Raw genomic sequence first — 20899 nt, 5'->3', positions numbered from 1 at the left:
AAAAGGCTACAGAGGGAACACATGCATTATACACAGTCAGCGTATAAAATGAGAAAGACAGGTTGTGCCTTTACAGCCTATTCCCTTGCTGTATAGTGAATTTTGTTTTGTCATTTGTTAAGACTGATGTACTTTTAGAGGGGCAGTATATTACAGCACAACAGGATTAAGCTTCATACAGATAAAATAATTCCCTTTCACATTCAATTATGCTAGATTAGATTTTTTATTGCGCTAAATCACGTCGTCAGAATACTGCAAAATGTCTTGAGGAACTTTAATGTGAGGAGCCTGCACAATGTTTCGTATTGACATTGCTGACTTGAGTTTTTTCTTTTTCTTTTTAACTTTAAGAGACCGGTAGCACAGTCACTCATTGTAAAGAGAACAGTTACTATTGGGTCCTGTGGCACAGCCACACAAAGTAAAGAGACACACAGGAATTGCAGAGAAACAGAGGAAGTACAGAGACAGACAGGAAGTGCAGAGACACAGAGGAAGTGCAGAGACACACAGAAAGATTTTGTCGATGATCCCCCAACCCAGCACTCCTCCCTCTCTCCCTGCCTCCCTCCTCCCTCCACCCCACCCATCCTCTCTCCCCTCACAAAACCATCTGCGAGAAAACAGTACTGAACGTCTGCCAGTGCACACGGTCCCACGGTTTAGCGGCCTCACACCCCACCCCACCCCACACCCCCACCACTACCCCCCACCCCCCCCACCCTTCGAGCTTGTGCGAGGTCGCCGCATGCTCCGTCCTCCTCTCTAACCCCTTCTCCTCTCTCTGTGTCTCTCTCCTTCACACCTTGCATGTGACTGTGTCTGCTGTGACTGACCAGGGGTTAAAGGGCGACGCTGGGGAAAAGGTAAGTCTAGGGCTTTCGCACTGCTGGGCCATGGGAGGCGGGGCTAAAGTTGAGACCCGTTAGCAGGGGGTAGGGATGGGGGCGGAGTCTAGGGAAAGGGTTTGGGGAATCCTTGCCCACTGCACAGGTAATGTGATTTACGCAGAAGCCTGAGCCGTTATATCAGAATGGTCCTTGAAGGTTATGGTTATGGTTATGGTCACATTTCCCACCATGCTTAGATTACATGAGTCAATTTCTAACAAAACGGCACAGTAAAATGTCATATGAGGTACTTCAGCAGTCCCCAAAGAGTTCAGCTATTTTAGGCTAACAGGAGGTTATTCTACTTGTTTTCATAACTGTTCAAAATTTGACGGTTTAATAGGATTGTAAAGCTTTATGGTTTCTAGCGGTAGGACAGGATATCCACATATGGTACACCAGAAGATTGCAAACTTCTGAATATTTCATGTGACCAGTCTGTGGCCGAGAACCTTCCTCCCCCATGAAATGGTTAACATGTCACACCTATACTCAACACCCACAATATTAAGTATGTCTACATCACATGATTATATCATGGGTCTATGCAAGTTCTACTGGTATACAACTGTAGAGCAAAAGCATGAGCTGAAAATCAGTTCTTCTGCAATGACAAATTGGTGTCAATTATTATATCAATTGCAAAAGTAACCTCGTTGATTCCTTTGTATTTTCAACTACCCAGTCTTGTTGACTGCCTACGCTTCCTACAAAATTAGGCTTAATGTACAATATGCTTATGAGAATAATGATGCCATTGGTAGTACCAGGCAAGACAGCAAATTTTCTTCAAGAACCAAACCAGTGGTCGCTGTTCACGTTCAACTGGACCCTTTAACATCATTAGACAAGCCGCTAACTTGCTCGTTATGGCGACTGTAATTTTTAATACAAGTACAGGACAAACGGAAAATGGTGATTGAAAAAGACTAAATTTCTTAATTAAATATGAAAGCAACCACAGAGGAACAATGAGGGGAAAACACCGGCAAGAAATAATGTAGAAGACCTGGCGGCAGATGATTTTTGAACATTTCCTCTTTTACGCAAATAAAACTCTGTGGCTGGCCGCGGGAAGCATGTGCAATGAGAGCCAAGTGAAGAGCAAAAACACAAAAACCCATGATGGATGGATGAATGATTCAAGTCCAAGGAGGACTGCTAGCTCAACACTGCTGTTTTTTTCTTTTTGGAGGGAGGGGGATAAATGGGTTTCACTGGGAGGAAATGAAATCTACAGACCTCTATTCCTCCCATGTTTCATATCCAGGAATTTTGGCTTGTTTGTTTTGGGTCTTTTTTTTTGGGGAGCGGTTTTCTCCCTGTCTGATTTGAGGTTTACGTGCATGAGGTTGTTCCATCCTTGTATACCTCTACACCACCATCATCCCACAGTCCAGCGGTTGTAATTGAGCACTTGGTGGAGGATATCTGGACATGATCTGTCATCCAACCACTTTGGGGGAGGTGGGGAGGGGGTTAACTCCAAACTCAGAATCAGACCGCTGCAATTCTTAGCAGCGAAATCACCAGTCGGCTTTTCCCAGTAGCTGAGGCAGAGGGACATATGTGCTCGCATGAAAACAAATACCAAGCTCCCCTGTTCACAGCGCTCAAAATCGCCAGAGTTTTGATGGATCGTTGCCTATCAAAGACAGAGAGAAGGTAGAGTTTCAGGGGGGGAAAAAAAGCCAATCAGGAAAAGTGGCAGTAACCTGAACCCAGCCCGTCTGACTCCTGTGTTTTTGATTGTGGTTTAGAGGGTCCATTGAGAGCTATGGAAAGGCTGACACCATGTAAATCACCCACTTAGACCAAGAGATGCGGTCTAAAGGCTGCGGTTGCAAACACTGTAGAATTCAGACCTAGTGAGTGCCTCAACGTACAAGCCCGAAATAGAGAATTATTTTTTGTTTTTTTCTTCATCAAATAGTGCCGATGGCAGCAACAAAATAACTTAGTCAAATAAATTGTGTTTATATTTTCGTCTTTTGGGTGCTTGTCCACAAGTGTCACAAAAAAGATTTTAATGCAAATAAAAAGGTGCATCCTCCGTGTATGTGTACTCCTCATTTAGCGGCTGAAAAATGAAAATTTGTGGTGTCAGCTTCTGTTATTTAACTGATACATCAAACAATATTTTGGAGTGCTAGTGTCTTCAGAGAGCATCCAACTTTCAGTCAATTTACTTAGGCCTACTGCTTTTGAAATAGTGAAATGCTTTTTGAGTGAGTGCAATACATATAAATACTTAAAAATATATATGTGGCTACTTGGCGGAACATATGTATGCTGTCTTTAGGAGTGGTGGGTTTCGTGTATTACATTGCTTATAAACTTGCCGTCTGACACAGAATGTGGTTCCTCTTGTGGGCAAGGGAATTATGAAGCTGCTCCAAGTATGTAATCTCCTCTTTCTCACTTTGTCCACAGGGGGCGCCAGGCGAGCCAGGCCTGTCTATCATTGGCCCACGAGGACCCCCTGTAAGTGCCTTTCATTTCCATTGTATCATAAAAGTGTCTGCACACTATTCTGGTGTTTAAAAGACGATGGGTGACAAAAGGCACAGGGGAGCTTGGAACACAATATCATATTTTATGGTACATTATCCAATCCAGATAATGTACAGCAAAAAGTCCAGAGAGTTTTTTTGTTCCAGCAGAGCCATAATGGTGGCTCTGTCATGGTTTTCAAACTGGTAATAATTTATTACCATCAACGCATGGTTATAAGTGAACCAGCCTTTTTCTTAGAGAAAAACATTAAACCTTTTCACTGAAAGTAATCAAACTTCATTTGTAATTATAAAGTTCGTATATGGTTGCCATTTTGGATTACTGAAAAGGCCAAACTTGCTCCAGCCACAATTAGTCATCTCACATGGCATTTTCGTCATGAAAAATCTTTTGTTTGCATCAACATCATCCCAGACCACAAAGATTACCCAACCACAAATTCGCCCAGACTGGATTGACTTTAAACAAGGGATCATGAACCAAGACGAATTGACCACACTGTTTTTTTGGGGGGATTTTTAAGCCATTTTTTTTCTCCTGCCAAGTAACAGCGAGACAAAGACGTAGTGTTTCCAACCTATGAAATGCAATTTCCTTTCTGATTACACTGCGAAGAACGGGCAGCGTTTCATTCAAGTTCCTTTTCCGCGGTCGGTTTCTCAGCCGGTGGAGGTTACCTAGTGACAGGTCCAATAACCCACTTAAACTGACCTGACATCTGTTTTTCAAATTGACGATCGCATAACATCCCCCACTAATACTCCATCCAACTCCCCCGTAATAAGGCATCACTAATGAACACCAGACCCAAAAGGATGCTAAGGCCTGTTACAGTGTGATATATGGAGGGATCGCCAAGCAAGGGCTCTTTCAAGGTGATCTTTTAGGACAGGTGAGGATGACAAGAGGGGCTTAACTGCAACCTTCCAGAGGTCAGCTTCGAGGGGGGGGGCGGAAGCGTGGTGGAATGGACAGCACAGGGGGCGGTCAGATGGGCTGTCTACTTCGTCACACCCTGTCACCAAACAAGAAGGCAGAATACAGCCTGTCATCTCAAACTTGGCATCTTGGCATTACCCCCCTTTTTTCTGTTGGAGTGGAAAAGATTTATTCAATGTCAGAAAATCAGATAAAATCGTGGCCTAACGAGGAGGTGCAAGCTATGACCAGTATCTGGTTGGAGGACAATGTTCAGAGGGAATTTGAGTCGGCAAAAATGCGTACTAAAACATTTCTTTGCCTTTAGGCTGATCTGGGCATCGACCACTCAGGCAAAAAGGCTCCAGGAAAAATACAAAACCGAAGCAGGATTACAAAAAAAAAAAAATTATAAAGACAATAACAGGAGTGCCTCAAACAAATGGACCAGTAAATGGTTTCACACAATGGATACAGTTCTTGGCTAGACCCTCACAGTTCTTGAGGTACGGTGGGAAAGCAAACACAAACACGCTCCAGGAACCATTTTAGTCTCCACTGTGGATAGTTCCTGCCTGCTATTAGTTCCTACAGCCCGATGGAAATGGGGCTAAAGATACAGTATAAATGCACAGGGCCTCAGCCGAAATAGAATCTAATGCCAAAAAAAATCATATCATCTTTTTAAAAACGTGTAAGCATGAATCTGAAAAAATATGGTTACTGCAAGCCAGTGTTAAAAACTGAAAATAAGTTACAAAAGAACAAGACTAAATCAAGGCTTTCAGAAATCGCTAGCCTTGATGGGCTTGTCACAATTTACGTTCTATTAGACCACGTACTCAGACATGCAGACCTCTTACTGTAAATGGGCTGTTTGAATGGCTTGTAACAGGGTGTACTTTTCAGAAATATCAACATATTCTGGCACTGCGACGCCTGCTTCCTCCTCCAACCATTCGGCTCCCTTATGAGAAAAGATACGCAGAATTCCCAAAAAACTACCGGAGAGCCAGACATACAATTTTTTTTTCTTCGTTGGCTGCATATTGATTTCTTTTGTTTGACGCTCCATTGCCCATACTTTTACACCTAGGTAATGACGTCCTCTTGGCCCAGAGGCTATGGAACATTTACATGGAAGAGGTGCATTTGTGTTCATTAGAACCAAACACTTTTTTCCCCCCCCCAACAGCCTATTTTTATTAGCAAAAGGAGGACCGATGTTTCTCCCTGTCTGTGCATTTCGCCTCCCTCTTTCCTCTGTTTGGGAAAGCGGGGCTCAGGTTTCCTTGTAAACCCACACAAAAGGTGCTCCCTCCAGTCTCCCATACAGTATCACTCCTGTCTGTCAGACCCAATTACAGAGCTGCCCCAATGTATCACCTATTAGCAGGGAAAATTGGGCCTTAACTGTGACCTCCTTTCAGCAGATCCCTGTCAGGTCTCTTTAGAAAATCATTCGATAGAAAATCTGTCATTTTCCCCCTCCTCTTTAGGGACAGCCTGGAACAAGAGGATTTCCTGGATTCCCGGTAAGTTGCTGCATCTTTACCCAGTTAATCCCAGCTAAAGGCTGTACAAATGCAGTGTATGAGTTCATATAAATACAATCAAGGGAGGCTGTGTTGCGCAAAAGTGTCCTGGAGCTCCTTCAAATTAAGACTGCATTTCGATCCCTGGAGGGGATTCTTAGCATCCACCAAGCACACACAGAAGGGGTTATTTAGATGAGACTAAAAACCCTGCTCCTGACTCACTACAATCATTTATGATCCCATGGCACTTTCTGTAAAGAGTAGGCTTTTCCCCCAAATCCTTGCCCAATCTGGAACTCTCAAGATTGCCATCTTGCTTGCAGATTGCTCCCTTATAAGCTAACGTGAGGCGAGTTTTCTGATGCATATCCGCTGTCTCCCCCACCCACAATAAAGTGAAAGGTGCTATATGTAATAGCAATCTATCACAATTTTTTTTTTCTGTGAAATTACTCCACTTACTTCATGTCCTTTATCACAATAAATCAGCACTGGACAAATTCACATTAGCCATTTCCATTAGAACAAGGCATCCTCTCCTAGTCTGGGATTTTGCTCAAACCCATTTTCAGGATTCCGTACCGCACAAGCTTCTTGTAAGTCTAGCAGGCTTCCCCGTTGGCCAGGAAACGTGCCGTCTGGAGGCCTGTCTGAATCCAGCGGGCATGGTGTTTTCTCAGTACCTTGCAGTGTGCTGGGACACGTAGCTCTCGGCTCTCAGCTATCCAGGAAATACCCTTTCCCCCTCCATCAGGCTAGCTGTCAGTAAGGCAATACGGGCATCCTGAACTCCATGTTTAATCCCTCTCTTTCTCTTCCTGAAGGGTCCGATTGGATTGGACGGAAAGCCGGTGAGTTCCAAACCAGTTCCCGACAAATGCAGAATAGGCGCAATTGATAGTTTCAAGAGCCCAGACCTTCAATTGTAAAATTATTGAGCTGTAATTGGAGATGATGGTGATAATTACCGTGATGAGGATAATTATGATGCCGGTAATTATTGTAATTATGGTAACACGGCAATTATTATTACGCTAAGATGAAAATAACATTGGTGTTACTGACATTTATAAATGTTATCCTTAGTAAATGGAGGCATTAGCGGCAGTAGTGCTAGAGCTGGACAAGATTAATTTTGTGTGGTGTATGTTCTGCCACTCGCGTTTAACTTTGCAATTTGTTTCATCCCTCGGTCGCAGGGCCAAAGTGGACTGAAGGGAGACCTGGTGAGAATAACAAAAACACACAAATGCATCCTGTGCTTCACACTTCTTTGCTGTTTCTTTGCTGCGCTATTCACTAAATAAGCTAAATGCATGCATTTCTCGTTAAAATGATGTCATATATTAAATGGTGCCATTTGCTTACAGCAGGTCCTGCTGACACAGTAGCATGCTTTGTGGTTGCACTGGGTTAAGCGTATAATGCTACCGTTTTATTTACTGGCAAGCAATGGGATTGTTCTTGGGACCTGACAAAATACGAGAAAACATTTTCTCATGTCGACTGAGCGATATATTCCAAAAGAAACAATAACATATCCACGGGATGCATGTTTTCACGTGGTCTGTGGGGAAATGCTGACATTTTCTAGCACTTTAATTTCTAAAACAGCTGTTTTGGATGTCATAAATTAACAACTATCATGGTGCATGTTTTAAATAAATTTGCCCTGCCTGTGTTTTGTTTTGTTTTGTTGTTGAATTTGAAAAGAACATTTCTTTTCAATTCTAAAGAACACAATTTTGGGGGCATAGACAATAAGGAAAACTTTAAGACTTTTTTCTCTATAGGGGGGAAAAATTTCAAGTGAGAAGCTGAGTATTATATACAGACTAAATGGCCAAAGCTACACAAACAGACATTTACTCTCTCTACCGAGAACCAGCGTGAAAAAGTTAGTTTCAGATTCAGTCCATCATTCGGACACATTTATGGGCCTACTTCAATCACAAGTAGTCCCAGATGGACCATCAATGGAGACACCCTGACAGTCGAATGCTGCCTCTGGGCCACTGACCACAAGCACACCTCGTCTGGGGTTTATGGGTTACCATTTTATTGATTAGCTTCCTGCCCGATACGAGCCTCATCTTTTTTTCTTCCGTGGAGATGAAATTTACAGTGGCTCGAAAAGCGATTCCACATTTCTCCCGCACCTTCACAGGGTCCGAGCGATCTGAATTTTTACCGGCCCCGGTTGCTGATTTTTTTTTAAGAGTCCTTCATGTCTGTTCTTAAAACACATCGGCCCTTTGTTCCGTCTCGTCTGTCACACGGGGGCCGTGTGTTTCGTAGCGGCGTCTGATTAACACCGTATGTCACTGAGGCGCGTGGGAGACGGCCTTCTGGAATGGCGCTGCTCTCGCTCGCCAAAGCTCACGCGAAAGGGAGCCGGGGGGGGAGGGCCAACCCCCAACCCCAATTACGCGGGGGTCCGGCGCGGCACGGCGCGCAGTGCACGGCTCGGCTGTTTCCGAATTAAGATTAATGTTCCTGCAATGAACACGCTTCATTCCCCCCGACGAAGCTAAACAAATGGGCGCCAACTTTTTAGGAAGCTTGGAAGGGATAGCAAGGGCACCACAAGCGCTATGAAAGCTCTGCTAATTGGAAGAGTGGCAGAGAACACGTCGCTAATTGAGACTTCCAAACTGCTCAAGTGGAAACATTCTCTCTCATCAACTTAAATAATCTTCCACCTGACCATTCATGACATGCCGTCTGTAACCCTTATCAACACACTGTGATGGGAAAAACACCATTCCCGATTTTGCGAGGCATTAATCCAAGATCGCATAATAATGTTGCTTGTTTCTGACATTTGTAATACGCTTAAGTTGTATGGTCACAAAACGTCTTAACACTTCAGACATTAGATTCACCTTTTCCATCTTTTTCCTTTTATTTGGAAGGGTCCACGAGGTCCGAAAGGAGTTCCAGTAAGACTCTTTTCTTTATTTCTTTTGTTATTGCATTTGTATTTGCTGCTCTTTCTCAGTGATTAATTACCCGCTGTATTTCTGCACTGTAGGGTGAACCAGGCCCTAAGGGGGAAAAGGTGAGATCACTTTCTCTGGTTCCCAATTACCTTATTGAACCATTTGTGCATGTCAGCTTTAAGATTTCAGTTTTAAATAGTTGGGGAAAAACCCCTAAAAGCTGAAAGGAAGTTCAGTCCAATATCACTTAGCAGATCCATTCTAGTAAACACACGAAAAATAAATGCTAGCACTTGTACTTTTCTTCCATAAATTTACAGCACGTCCCAGCGCAGGTTGTGTTCACTGGTTGGGCCATGTTTAATTACCTCTAGAGGGAAGTCAAAAATGGTTTTAAAGCTTTAATGTTTTACATTGCCAGTTTCTTTGTCTACAAAAGCCCAATATTTCTGAAAGAACAGTAGTATTGTGTGGACTAAGGAGTATTATTTTTATTAATGCAATATCATTTTGAGAACTGAAAAACTAATCACACAATCCGTGTCTCTTTCTCTAGGGTGTTTGTGGAGATTATTCTCACAGGGTAGGTGAATTAATTTCTTACATGTCACATTGTATCATAAAATGCTATGCCTTTATAATGTGGCTGAAATTATTTTAAAATTCTAGAACACATTAACAAATCTGTGCATTGTAATGTTGCGTTTTAATTTAAATCTTGGCCTGACAAAAGTTACAATTTATTGATGATTACACTTTTTTTTAGCAAGGCATCAAAGTAGTAGCCAGCCAATATGTCATGATCACTGTTATACTTGCATTATTGAAAAACAAATTTGAATAACAATGAACAGTTATTGATACATTGCTTAGCGTGCCAAGACATGAAATACAAACCAGTGCATGTATTGTATCAGCCAATACAAAAGGAGAAATAGCATGATGAAAATAAGCAGAAAGCATAGTGCACTCCTGCAACTGTAAGGGGCACGGGCAGCACTAAACACCCTGTAAACACAGAATATAATGCAGACGTAGCAATGCATGCGAGGTAGGTAAATTCTGTTCTGGGTGATATATTGATAATTCTGACAACGTCAGAATTACTTGTTGATATTGTTTCTGTCAATGGAGCATTTATGTCCAGCAAACCTGTGTTATTTTGGCAACAGTTTCCTTCAAATATTTGCCATAATTGCCAATATAACACAGGCACAAGTATGACATAACACCAGTGATGAACAGTCAGGACAGTTGTTTACAGTTTATGACCGATGATCATGTATGCACCCATTATTTTGAATATGTTGAATCTTTGTTGTAAATTTATCAGTATATATCTTTTTGGAATTTTATGGCATTGGTCATAAGCTGTGATATTCTGTCATGTCTGGTTGTAACAGGTATGAGTCATGCTTATGAAACTCTTCTGTAAGCTTTACAGCCATATGGTACACTTAAAGTATTTCTGTTGGGCCTCCCATATTGTCCTGTCCAGATAAAGCACTAGCCCCTGGTGAACTGATGCTTCCCCACAGTCTAAAACCTGAAATCTGACAGTGCCAGCGCTGGTGGTGGCTGGGCCTGTTGCCACCTGTGGAGAATTTCAAAAAGTAACAGTCATAGTCCTGTGGCGCTGTGGCAGTGCAGCTCGGCTGGTGGACTGCGAAGTGAAAAAGCAGCGGCTCCTTGTACTGCGGAGGACCCACTTGCCTTCCTACGCTCTCCTGAGCCGACGGAGACAGTTGAAAGTTTAAAAAAAATGGAACAGACTAACAATCGTGAAAGTCCAGACTTTGACAAAAGCAAGAAAAGCAGGAATCACTGACTTTGTAGATTAAAGTGCACTTGGTAGAATATGTACAGAAAGGGTATTTTCCTGGATTTATTTCATAACCCCCCCCCCCCATTTTCCTCATGAACACTAGGCAGAAAAGTTTTTTTCCTTAAAAAATATGGAAGTATTAGAAAGTGTACCTGGACAGCACACAGCAGGTAGCAGCACTATTTTAGAGAGGGCGGTGCACTTGAGAGGGAGACCGCTGGACCTCCTGTGTAATAGCATCGGTTTTTTGTAACGGGTCAGGCAGTCATCCCCTGCTCTGTGTGTGCGTGCGTGTACCTGTGTGCGTGTGTACGTGTACGCACGGGTGTGTGTGTTTGTGTGTGTGCGCGTGACTGGGGCCGCTTTATGCAGGACCTCCCATTGAAAACTCTGGCCGCGTTGCGCTCCAGTCAGGTCCTGATGCTCAAGGTTTGTGGGCGCCCCCATCCTCCCAAAAATCGCGGTCCCCCACCCTCCGCCCTCCCTTCCCAACCAGTCGTGCCGCAAAGAGAAGCAATACTCCAAGCTCGGATAACCCCGAGCTTCCCAGAGCAGTGCAGCGCAGATGTGTGAGCAGGCTACTGAGGAGCAGGAAAACGCACTGACCACGCTAGGGCCCGTCGTCCGGAGAATTTCAGATGTCATATGACTGTTCTCAGACAGGGAAGGATCTTTCTCCTGGCAGTCTGTCTGCACACCTTTACCAAGACTGCTTTAAATGGCCCTTCGATTCATCGCTGTTTCCTATGCCACACATTACCTGTTATGTCGGGCTAGCTTAACCGCATGAGACACCAGGGTTGCCTTAACAAAAACATGGGAAGGCTACATGCTCAGACGTATGACCTACGGGGTTTTTCAGAGTATCGTGCTCTCTCATCAACACCCCCCCCCCCCTTTCCCCCGATTTAATGCTTAAATGTTCAAATTCTTGTTATTGGGTTCAAGTTCTGGGTTCTGCAACCTTCCTCTTCCTCCTACAAGGTGCACATTGTGGCATAGGAAATCCTGAATCTGGGGGACAGTGAGAGGTCAGCTATAGGAAAACAAAACAGGCTTACCTACTGTTAACATCTGCAGCCATTTAGTCGAAACAACCTGCCAATAAATGCGCAAATGCCATATCGTTTTTTCGATTTGATCACAGGAATTCACAGGCTGACTGAGTGCCAAAAAAGCAGTGCTGCTCTTTTGGCAACTGAGTTGAGAGTCCAGTCATATGCCTTTATCATTATCGCAAAATGCAAGATTCCCATGGATGTTCAATATTTCATTTGTAGTCACAAGAGTAAACTCTGCTTAGGTAGGCCATCGGTAGGCCAGGTCTAGTTGGCAGGTACTACAGAGCTAATGCAATTCGATGGCTAAGCAAAAAGGACCCCTTGCTTGGAAGGCTCCCGTAAGCTGTATCTGATAATGCTGGTGATTTCAACAGAAACGGCGCATTGTACACAGCTGTGCTGGAGGATTGGCCACAGTAAGTCGTTCATTGTGCGCTCTCTTTGTGGCAAGACTGAATCCGACCTGATCTCTGCACCGCTGAATCAGGGGCAGCGGACGTACATTCGCATGGGGAATTCGGTCACTGCTAAGTAAGCACGATATAGAAATTATCTCACTTTATACACTTTTGTTGCTGGGTTTATTTGCAGAATGTTACATACATAAACCAAGCTCCCAGTTTCATTTTTGTGTAATATTTTCATACATTGCCTTCATGATTGGAATACTAGCACCTGGGGACTACTGTTTAGCACCAAGTCCTTCAGCAATTTGTCTAAGCACACTGCTTCATTTTAACATTAAACGTTATATTAAAGTTTTAATTATTATACAACACTGTGGCTAAAAAGGCCAGTGAGTCCCAGAATTTGTTTAGTTTAGGAGATGAACATCAAAGCCATAACTTAACGGCCAATGGATGTAGCCTATATATCACATAATGCCGTAAATGCCATAAGGGCTCTGTTGTCCCCATGCAAATGTCTTCCCTAAAACCTGGCCGGGGGTGTTGTTACCTCTCTCTCTCTCCCTCTCGCCTTTCTCTGCCTGCTTTGCCACTTCCCTGCTGTTCACTCTCACTTGTTTTCTATTTCTTTTTCTCCCTTCTCTTTCCAAACCCTTTCCCTTATTTTTTCCACCCTGTCCCCGAACCCCCCCCTTCCTGCCCCCTTGGCTCCCCCCTGGCCTCCCCGGGGACCTTGTTGCCCCCCCGTGACTTTTGCCCCGCCGGCCACCTGTGCTGTGTGACCGCAGCAGATGCTGCCCATCACCGTACGCAACATGCCCCCAATAAACCATCTAATGCTAAAGCACCAGCTCAAGGTACATTTCTCTCTACCTGCCTTTTCCTGGATGCCAACTGTTGTTGACAAAGAGTCCCGTTTAACCTCCCCTACTGCACCTGCGTGTTTTCTAAAAACCAGCGTCGCATCCATGGAAAGTGGAAGACCAAATGTAAACACACTATATTCTCACGCACAGCAAAAAGGAAACATGCTGACTTAAGTGGGCAGGATGCTGTCATGGGTTGAACCACTGTATGTATTACAGTAAATGACTACATGTAGCCTATATGGTCCCGCTGCATTCAGAACATGGACTGGTTGTGGCCACAGACACACAGACCTGCTGTTAAAATGGCTTAACAGCATGCTAGTGCAGTGTAAAATTGCATCACTCAGGGCCACAATATATTACACATATTTGCACGTCATTACATACTGTGGCAATGTCAACCAGTGCAACAGATCCTGTGCCAAAGATGGCCAGTTTTGCTATGTGTCACAATGCAGGAATAGGGTACAGCCAGTGTGATTTGATTTCTGTGGCAGATACACAAATCTGCAATGTGCACACCTTCCTCTGTTTTAACCAAGATAAGGCTGGTGACTCCCTTGTATTCTGACACCTGCACTCTGCACTGAAGGATTTTGCAAAAATTGTTGAAGCAGGCCTCTTAACATCCAACACGACTCAACAGATTCATGCCACCAAGTTCTCTTTGCAGTACGTTAAACTGAGGCCATGTCAGGCACATTGCCGACTTTATTCAAACTGCAATGAGTATGGAACAGCAAAGCCGATTGAACTGGTGATCATCATGGATGTTCTTGAAATGGAATGCTCACCTTCGTGATCTTAGATGGAGAAAGGTTTTGAATGCACAATGGACTACAGGGGTTTAAAAGAAACTGGGGAGAACGAGATGGAATCCATTACAATGCACTCCATTTAAATTCCACTGGAGGTAGCAACATTTTCCAAAGGTTTCAGGCAGATCTTGTTGAGTTAAGCCCCACAAGCTTCTGTTTGTTTGGCACACAAAGCTATGGGGTCGGGTTTTTTTTCTTGAATTGTGAGCCCTGATGTGAACATAAAATTGGCTGGATCTTTATGATTTCGATAATGACAATGAATGAATAGACTATTCCAATAGAAATGGATGGTCGCCATGTTCCATTTGACCCCTTCTCCCTCACTTTCTGAAAGAGCCTCAGTGTCCCTGGTACCCAGAATGCACTCTGCCTGCTAAGAGAAATGGCCTATTGGCACAGGTTGACTCTGTTGGCATCCACCCTCCATCTTATTTCTCCAGGTGTGCAGTCTTTTTTTGCCAGAATAGGATATCATGTTTGGAGACAATGGTACATACTGTAGCAAAAATTTAAAAAGGTTGTTCTAGTTGACTTTTTTTCCCCTGGACACAGTTCAGGATAGCATTGTGAAATGCATACCCATAAAAAAACCTGAATCCAGGAAGATACATGATGCCTAGACACATCCAGCCAAGGAAAAAAATGAATAAATATGGAATTAAGGATATTTAAGTTCAGTGTCACCTGGGCTTGCATCGCTTGCAGCAGAATTATGATGAACCAGGTGCCACAAAATTACTGTAATATTATACTTTGTCTGTGAACGGTCTTTAAAACAAAAATTGAGGTCATAGCATTTGTTTGAGACCTTTCCCATATTACATACTGAATATTGTAAGAAACATTGCATTGATCTTCATTAGAGGATCTGGGTAATATTGCAGCCCAGCAGTCCTTAGAAAAGATATGGTTCTGAAAATATGAAATTAGAAAATAAGACTGGTTCCCCCACTGTTAGGCTATGTCAACTCAGATACTAAGATGATGTCAGTGTACAAAAAGTAACAAATTGTTTTAAGACAGTTTCAAAATTATAATGTATTTCCCCAATATGTGGTCCTAAGTTGGTGCCCTTTAACAGATTTGTTATTTATTATTACTTATTTTTATATTTAAATTGTGTCTTCTACTTTCTTGTCACCCTCTCTTTGTTGTTCTTTGAGCTCTGCCTGTGTTCTGACTGTGTTTAGTCTCCTGGTTGCATATGGTTGTTACCTTAGGGTAATACTGAAAGGTATTCATGGATAGGGTTTATGAAAGGGCCTTTGATGTTGATCTTTGTGTTTCTTGTCGTTGCAAAGGTTAAGTATCTCTGAAAGAGCACGGGAAGCGAGAGACGTGATATTTTATCCTACAATCACATCACAATAGCCTCAGAGACAGCACCTACACTCACAAAATCTAAAACTCACACACTGGCGCCTATGCATCTCCAGACTAATGTATGATCGTGGTATCGTTTCAGTGTGCCAAAAAAAACAATTGTTAAACGACAACCAAAAACATCCACAATTGACACTGCGAAAAAAAGACATCAATTCAATTTTGTATAAGGCTTATCAGCTGCAGAAATGATTCTGATAAACTGATCCACTGCAGTGTTCTCATAGTATACGGTTGACTGCTCACGTGACACGCTACTTAGGGATTAAATAATGCAGCCTACAGCTCACTACTCCAAACATGGTACTCCAGAAACAAAAAAAAACTGACCCGGCCTTCTAACCCCCCCCCTCCGTCCCCCCTTATTAAATCTTGCTAATACTGCCATTCATTAACATACATCACTCAAATGCTCACGTGCGTGAAAAAAATAATAAAAATCATGGCAGTTGGTAACTTTGGATTTCTTAGCAGGGCGAGCCCGGATTGCAAGGTCCTCCAGGACCTCCGGGGGCTCCAGGGACCCCAGGGCCGGCCGGCACTAATGGATTACCGGTATGTTCCAGTAACAGTATGGTGCAGCTTTCATGCTGCCAGGGAAGGATTCAACGCTGACATTTCCTTTAGCGTTTTACTTTTGAGGGCCTCATCACCCAGCTTAATATTACTGATAAAATGACTTATAGCTTACTGATGTACTACTTCATAAGTATGTTTGTACGGACAGGCTGACAGTGTGTGTGTGTGTGTGTGTGTGTGTGTGTGTCTTTCTGATTTTTATTTTTTCTTAGGGAAAACCTGGTGAACCTGGAAAGCCAGGAAAGGACCCAAGGGTAAGTGAAATTGGAGCACAAAATGGTGTCCAGCTTGCTTCTGGTTTACATTTACATATGGGCATTTAGCAAACCGTCTTAGCTAGAGCAGCTCACATAGCTTACTTTTTCTTTTTTTTTAGCATCCAAACCATTTATACAGCTGGATACTTTATTGAAGCAATTCAGCTTAAGTACCTTGCTCAAGGGTACAACAGCACTGCCCCATCTTGGAATTTAAATCACTTCTGAGTTACGCGGCCGTTTCCTAACAATTATGCGACGCTGCCATGAATAATGGCGTGCCAAGTTGAAAATTGGAATCCAAGCTTAGCCCCAGTCATCACTTATTCATAATTAAATGCAAATGCTTGAGTTTTTTTTTTCCTTGTGAACACAGTTCGGTGAGGTTTATACAACTTAGATGAATTCTGCTTTGAAAAGTTTAACACTAGCATTCATTTTTTGAGTCATAATGAAGGGAAAATGCTTGCTGAATTCAGGTGTCAGTCTGCAATGAACACAAAGGTGATATCATTATTATTCAAATACGGGTTTCAGATTTTAAATGGAAATTTCTATACACTGAATCACATTTTTAATTGTTTATTTTCAGATGTTACCTGGAATGAAGGTAAAATTGAGATGTTACCTCTTATTTTGACTATTCTATCTTATTTCTCACTGTTCACAAAAGACTAGATTGCATATTATTTAGCTAAACATAAGGAGAGAAGTGAAACGTGTGCTTCTGTTTCTGTCAAATTGACATTACTTGTTCATATTTGCCACACAAAGGATAATTTGGGAACCCCTGATTAAACCTTTGCTGCTCCCAGTACTTATCAAAGCCGGAGCTCTGTATACAGCGGTGACCAGCTGCTCCTTTCTATGATAAAGCCAAAACATTCATTTGGATGATTATTACTATTACAATTAGACAGCAGTGAAGCTTTCGGACTGTACGAGGGAGCTATTGTACCTCACAATTGTCCAATTAGGGGTTCATGGAAAAGCTTTGAACCCCTCACATTGGGATAACTATAGTGTGTGGTTCCTTCGTTTAAATTTAGAGATTAATATAGATTTTTATTTTAACTCCAGTGAACGTGTCTATTTCACCTTTAGAACAAAAGCCGGAAAAGCTACGGACTTTGTTTTCCATGTTGCTTAGGGACAGAAGGATTTTCCCCAAATTCAACTGCAATGGATTATTTAGTGTGTGGAATTTTAATCATTCAACATAAAAACACTAAAGAGAAGTAAATTAGCACACCCAGGCTGAGATAAAACGCAAAAACAAGGTTGTATCACAGGACGAACATGAAAGTGAGTTCAGTAATTGGGGGCTGGGGTGGAGGGGAACGGAGGGTTGGTCAGCTCCAAAAATAGCAATTACTTCCCTCAAATGGGTTGTGTTGAGATATAGCCATTCAGGTCAAAACATACCATAAAACTAAAATAAAAGCACATATTTTTTAAAATCACAGAATACCAACAGATCATGACATATTGCTGATGCATTGAAATGTATGGATGTTCAATTAACGTTCCATAGTATGTCTGATACATACAGCATGCAGGGGTATGCAGTATTACAATGTTCATTACATCGGCACTGTATGGCCTGGGCACAGAGAAACTGATAAGGAAGTAATTAAGGATAATAACCGCAGGAAAAAGACACTTTGAATGACTGCTCAGTTTTTCTGGTAGGTTTGAGCTAACTGCCCAGCGCACAATCTCCCACTTGACCTCTGTCAGCTGCAGCTGCCCACACACGCCAGCATTTTTTCAGATCTGCACAACAGTAATGGCAGTGCCATTCACCAACTACTCTGCCTTCTCTTAACAGCTGATTCACATCTCGGCTACATTACCACTAGCTAGCGAGCCGCTGTTGTGCCGATTTGCAAAAAGACTGGTAGACCTACAGCTGTGTCAACGGCAGGGCGCTAGTCAGCCGCTACATCCTCACTAGCTGGACAGAGCAGGGCTTGAGAAGGTGGATGTGCCTTTTCACAGCCTCTGTGCTAATGATGGTTTTCTTCCTCCTCTGTGATTTCAGGGTGAGCCGGGCACCCCAGGGCTGAAGGTAAGTTTCGGAGGTCACTACGAGCATTTCCTGATGTGGTTACCGTTTGTAAGAATAACCCGGCTGCATTCTGCCCCCTGGAGGAAACTCCTCAGACTGAATTCAAATCGACTAGCAGTGGCCACTTCATTCATTACAACATTTCACAAAAACACATCTGCAGAGGATTACATTTTTAAATTAGTCCTTGCATAGCATAAGAGATGTTGGGCATTCAATGGCCTGAAAGATCCCCCCCCCCCAGATTAATACTCTGGTCATCCATTTTCTGCTTCAGAAGATGGTGTTTACTATGATAAAATAAAAAATGTGTGGTAACTTGGCATGTGTGTTCTGTCAGGAAAAATAGGAGGATTGCAGAGTTTAGTAAAACCACCCAGGACTTTCTGTTTCTCAGTAGCTTCTACCTCCTTTCTTTCTCCCTGTCTCTGTCTCTCCTCTCTGCTCATCTATCCATCTCTGCTCCTCTGTCATAGGGAGATCGTGGCGAAGTTGGCCCCCTAGGTCCCCCAGGTCCTCAGGTAAGACCTGCCTGCACACCTGGCTGTATACCTGGTTAAATGCCCTTTTCTCATCATTTTGCTGCAAACTCCGTTATCAATTCAGAAAAGCACAAGATTGTATATGTTGTCCTCTGTCAGTTATCAAATGTTTTCTGGCATGGGAGTGTCTTCTCTGCCCCAGGCTCAGTGATTCACTGGCATAAACCATCATGTTATTCACAAAGCAGCCAGCCACATAGATGTTACATGTAAAAAATGCAACAGTCTGACCATAAATCACTGCATACCTCTCTGGCATAAAGCAGCCATATTTTCCAATCGTGTTCGGATATATAAACTAATAAGACAAAGATAGCTATCCTACCTTATTCTCGAAGGTGGCTCTTCCTTGCTGTTGCTGACGTTTGAAAAACTGTCATATCCATCTAGAACAAAATTAATTGCTTTAAACTTGAGGATAAATTGCAAACACTTACCATGTGCAATGAATTACATTAACACCTTTTTACAAATCGATTAATAATTATGATTCCCCCGCAATCACAATCAGGGCAATGTTAGCCGACAACCTACCAACATTGTTAGGCCAGGAAGCAGCAAACACCTTTATCAGACTAGTACTAATACAGCAAGAGAGCTAAATTGCAATTGTAATGGTAACATTGTTTATCCAACATAATGAAATACATTGGAGTCTAGTGGACACTAGCTAGATACGCAGTTTCGATAGTAGTACCTCGAAGTTTGTAATTGCTAACGTTACCATTGCATTGGCAAAAAGGAAGGCTTGTTGTGTAGGTTCTCACCGCCAGCTAGCTAACTTTAATAGCTGCTAACTAATTAACATGCGAGTTACCTATGTTCAAATAGCTATTTTAAAGTTTTATGAACACACTTAGTGCATTCGACCCATATGTTCGACCCAGGTTCGACCTCATATTTAAAAAAAAATCGTTAGAATGCACGCTTGCCCACTATCTCAAAACTTCTAAATAACTTTTTCGTCAGTTAACCGTTAACCGTTCAACGTTACGTAATTGAATTGCACAGAGGGCTCGTGGAGACGTCAGTGACGTCACTGAAAGGTACTTTATTGGGTGGGGTAGGCTCTGGGCTCTACGGTCTATGGGTAGGCTACATACATCTTAGTATACCCTAATGTTCGACGTGAAACAGTAACCTAGTAATATATTGAAATTAAATTATTAATTACTTTAGAAAAAATGTCAGTAGCCCACTAGCCCAGCCCTCGCCACTCATCTGATGCAGACCCAAGCGTAATTCTACATAAGCTTCTATGCTGATGGAAGTAGCCAAAACTATTTATTTATTTATTTATTTATTTATTTATTTATTTGCTACAACCGTCCTTCTTATTGGTTTTGACGAGTAATCCTATTTTATCTAAAAATCTAATCTAAAGTAGTCCTAATTGGTCCAGTGAGCCAAGCCGTAACGCGGCCTCTCGTCCATCATCCGTCACAGACGCAGCTCAGCCTTTTGCCTTGAAGCACAGCGGGAAAGCGCTCTTAAACTCTCCGGCTGTCAACCGGCCCAGTGCTCAATAGCTCAGGCTAATGTATTTCCTCTGAAGCGGCGACTCACGAGAGCTGTCCGCTGCTCCCGAGATTCAGTCCTCCTAGCTCAATGGGGTGCGGGCGGCGTTGGAAAGGCAAGTCCCCTCATCAACTTAACGGTGCAGTTCCAAGAAAAGCAGGTCGGCTCTCGGCGAGACTCCCAACCCAACAGGTTAATGTCTTCGCCATCTGTGCGATGTCGAATTTTTGGCACTAGTCATTTGAACCAGACCGCCCCGTGAAAATACGTGCTTCCGTAAAATGAATAAATAGCTGTGTCAACTGCCCGTAGCTTATTTTTCCACGGCTCTAAAAATATAAGTGATTCGTTATTGATGTGCTCACTAAATAGCCTAGCTTATCACGATGACAGGCCACCGTTTGAATAACGAATAACAAATTTAGCAACAGGTCATTTTCAGATTTAATAGCTAAAGCCATTCCTGCTGGTTTCCTATTTTCTTTAGACCCTGGGAATTCTCTACCTTTTTCCAATCTCTCAGAAATCTGGTCTTTTTAACTTGAGGTTTCCTCTGTCCAACTATTTCGGAACTGTTTCTGCTGTAAAGGCTTCCTGTAAAACTTTAGCCTAACGGATTTATTAGAAGCTGAGCAGGTGCTGTAGTGTCCGATGATAGTATGAGTGATCTTGGTTCTGCCCTAACAATAGAAGATGGATGCCACATTTCTTTTAGAGCTGTGGGTCATTTTATATTCGGAGGCAATCTGCTTCTTGCA

At 42.8% G+C, this 20899-nt stretch overlaps 1 protein-coding gene across 17 annotated transcripts in view; it reads left to right on the top strand.

Annotated features, from left to right (window-relative positions):
- Window positions 1-20899, top strand: part of col13a1 (collagen, type XIII, alpha 1) — a 101029-nt gene that overhangs the window by 54931 nt on the left and 25199 nt on the right. For 6 of the 17 annotated variants that reach the window (XM_035400393.1, XM_035400383.1, XM_035400387.1 and 3 more), the window contains 14 exons: window positions 843-869; window positions 3327-3377; window positions 5828-5863; window positions 6691-6717; window positions 7066-7092; window positions 8782-8808; window positions 8901-8927; window positions 9365-9391; window positions 12890-12958; window positions 15646-15729; window positions 15966-16007; window positions 16603-16620; window positions 18055-18081; window positions 18558-18602. In XM_035400393.1, coding sequence (XP_035256284.1) covers window positions 843-869; window positions 3327-3377; window positions 5828-5863; window positions 6691-6717; window positions 7066-7092; window positions 8782-8808; window positions 8901-8927; window positions 9365-9391; window positions 12890-12958; window positions 15646-15729; window positions 15966-16007; window positions 16603-16620; window positions 18055-18081; window positions 18558-18602 — 534 coding nt within the window. Of the gene's footprint in view, window positions 1-842; window positions 870-3326; window positions 3378-5827; window positions 5864-6690; window positions 6718-7065; window positions 7093-8781; window positions 8809-8900; window positions 8928-9364; window positions 9392-11005; window positions 11063-12068; window positions 12111-12889; window positions 12959-15645; window positions 15730-15965; window positions 16008-16602; window positions 16621-18054; window positions 18082-18557; window positions 18603-20899 lie in introns of all 17 variants that reach the window. The other 11 variants (XM_035400386.1, XM_035400396.1, XM_035400390.1 and 8 more) reach the window with 9 other exon arrangements.

This window comes from Anguilla anguilla, chromosome 18 (assembly GCF_013347855.1).
Source record: "Anguilla anguilla isolate fAngAng1 chromosome 18, fAngAng1.pri, whole genome shotgun sequence".
In the NCBI taxonomy this organism is placed as follows: domain Eukaryota; kingdom Metazoa; phylum Chordata; class Actinopteri; order Anguilliformes; family Anguillidae; genus Anguilla; species Anguilla anguilla.
The sequence above is the reverse complement of the archived record's forward strand: the minus strand, read 5'-3'. Positions and strand labels throughout refer to the sequence as shown.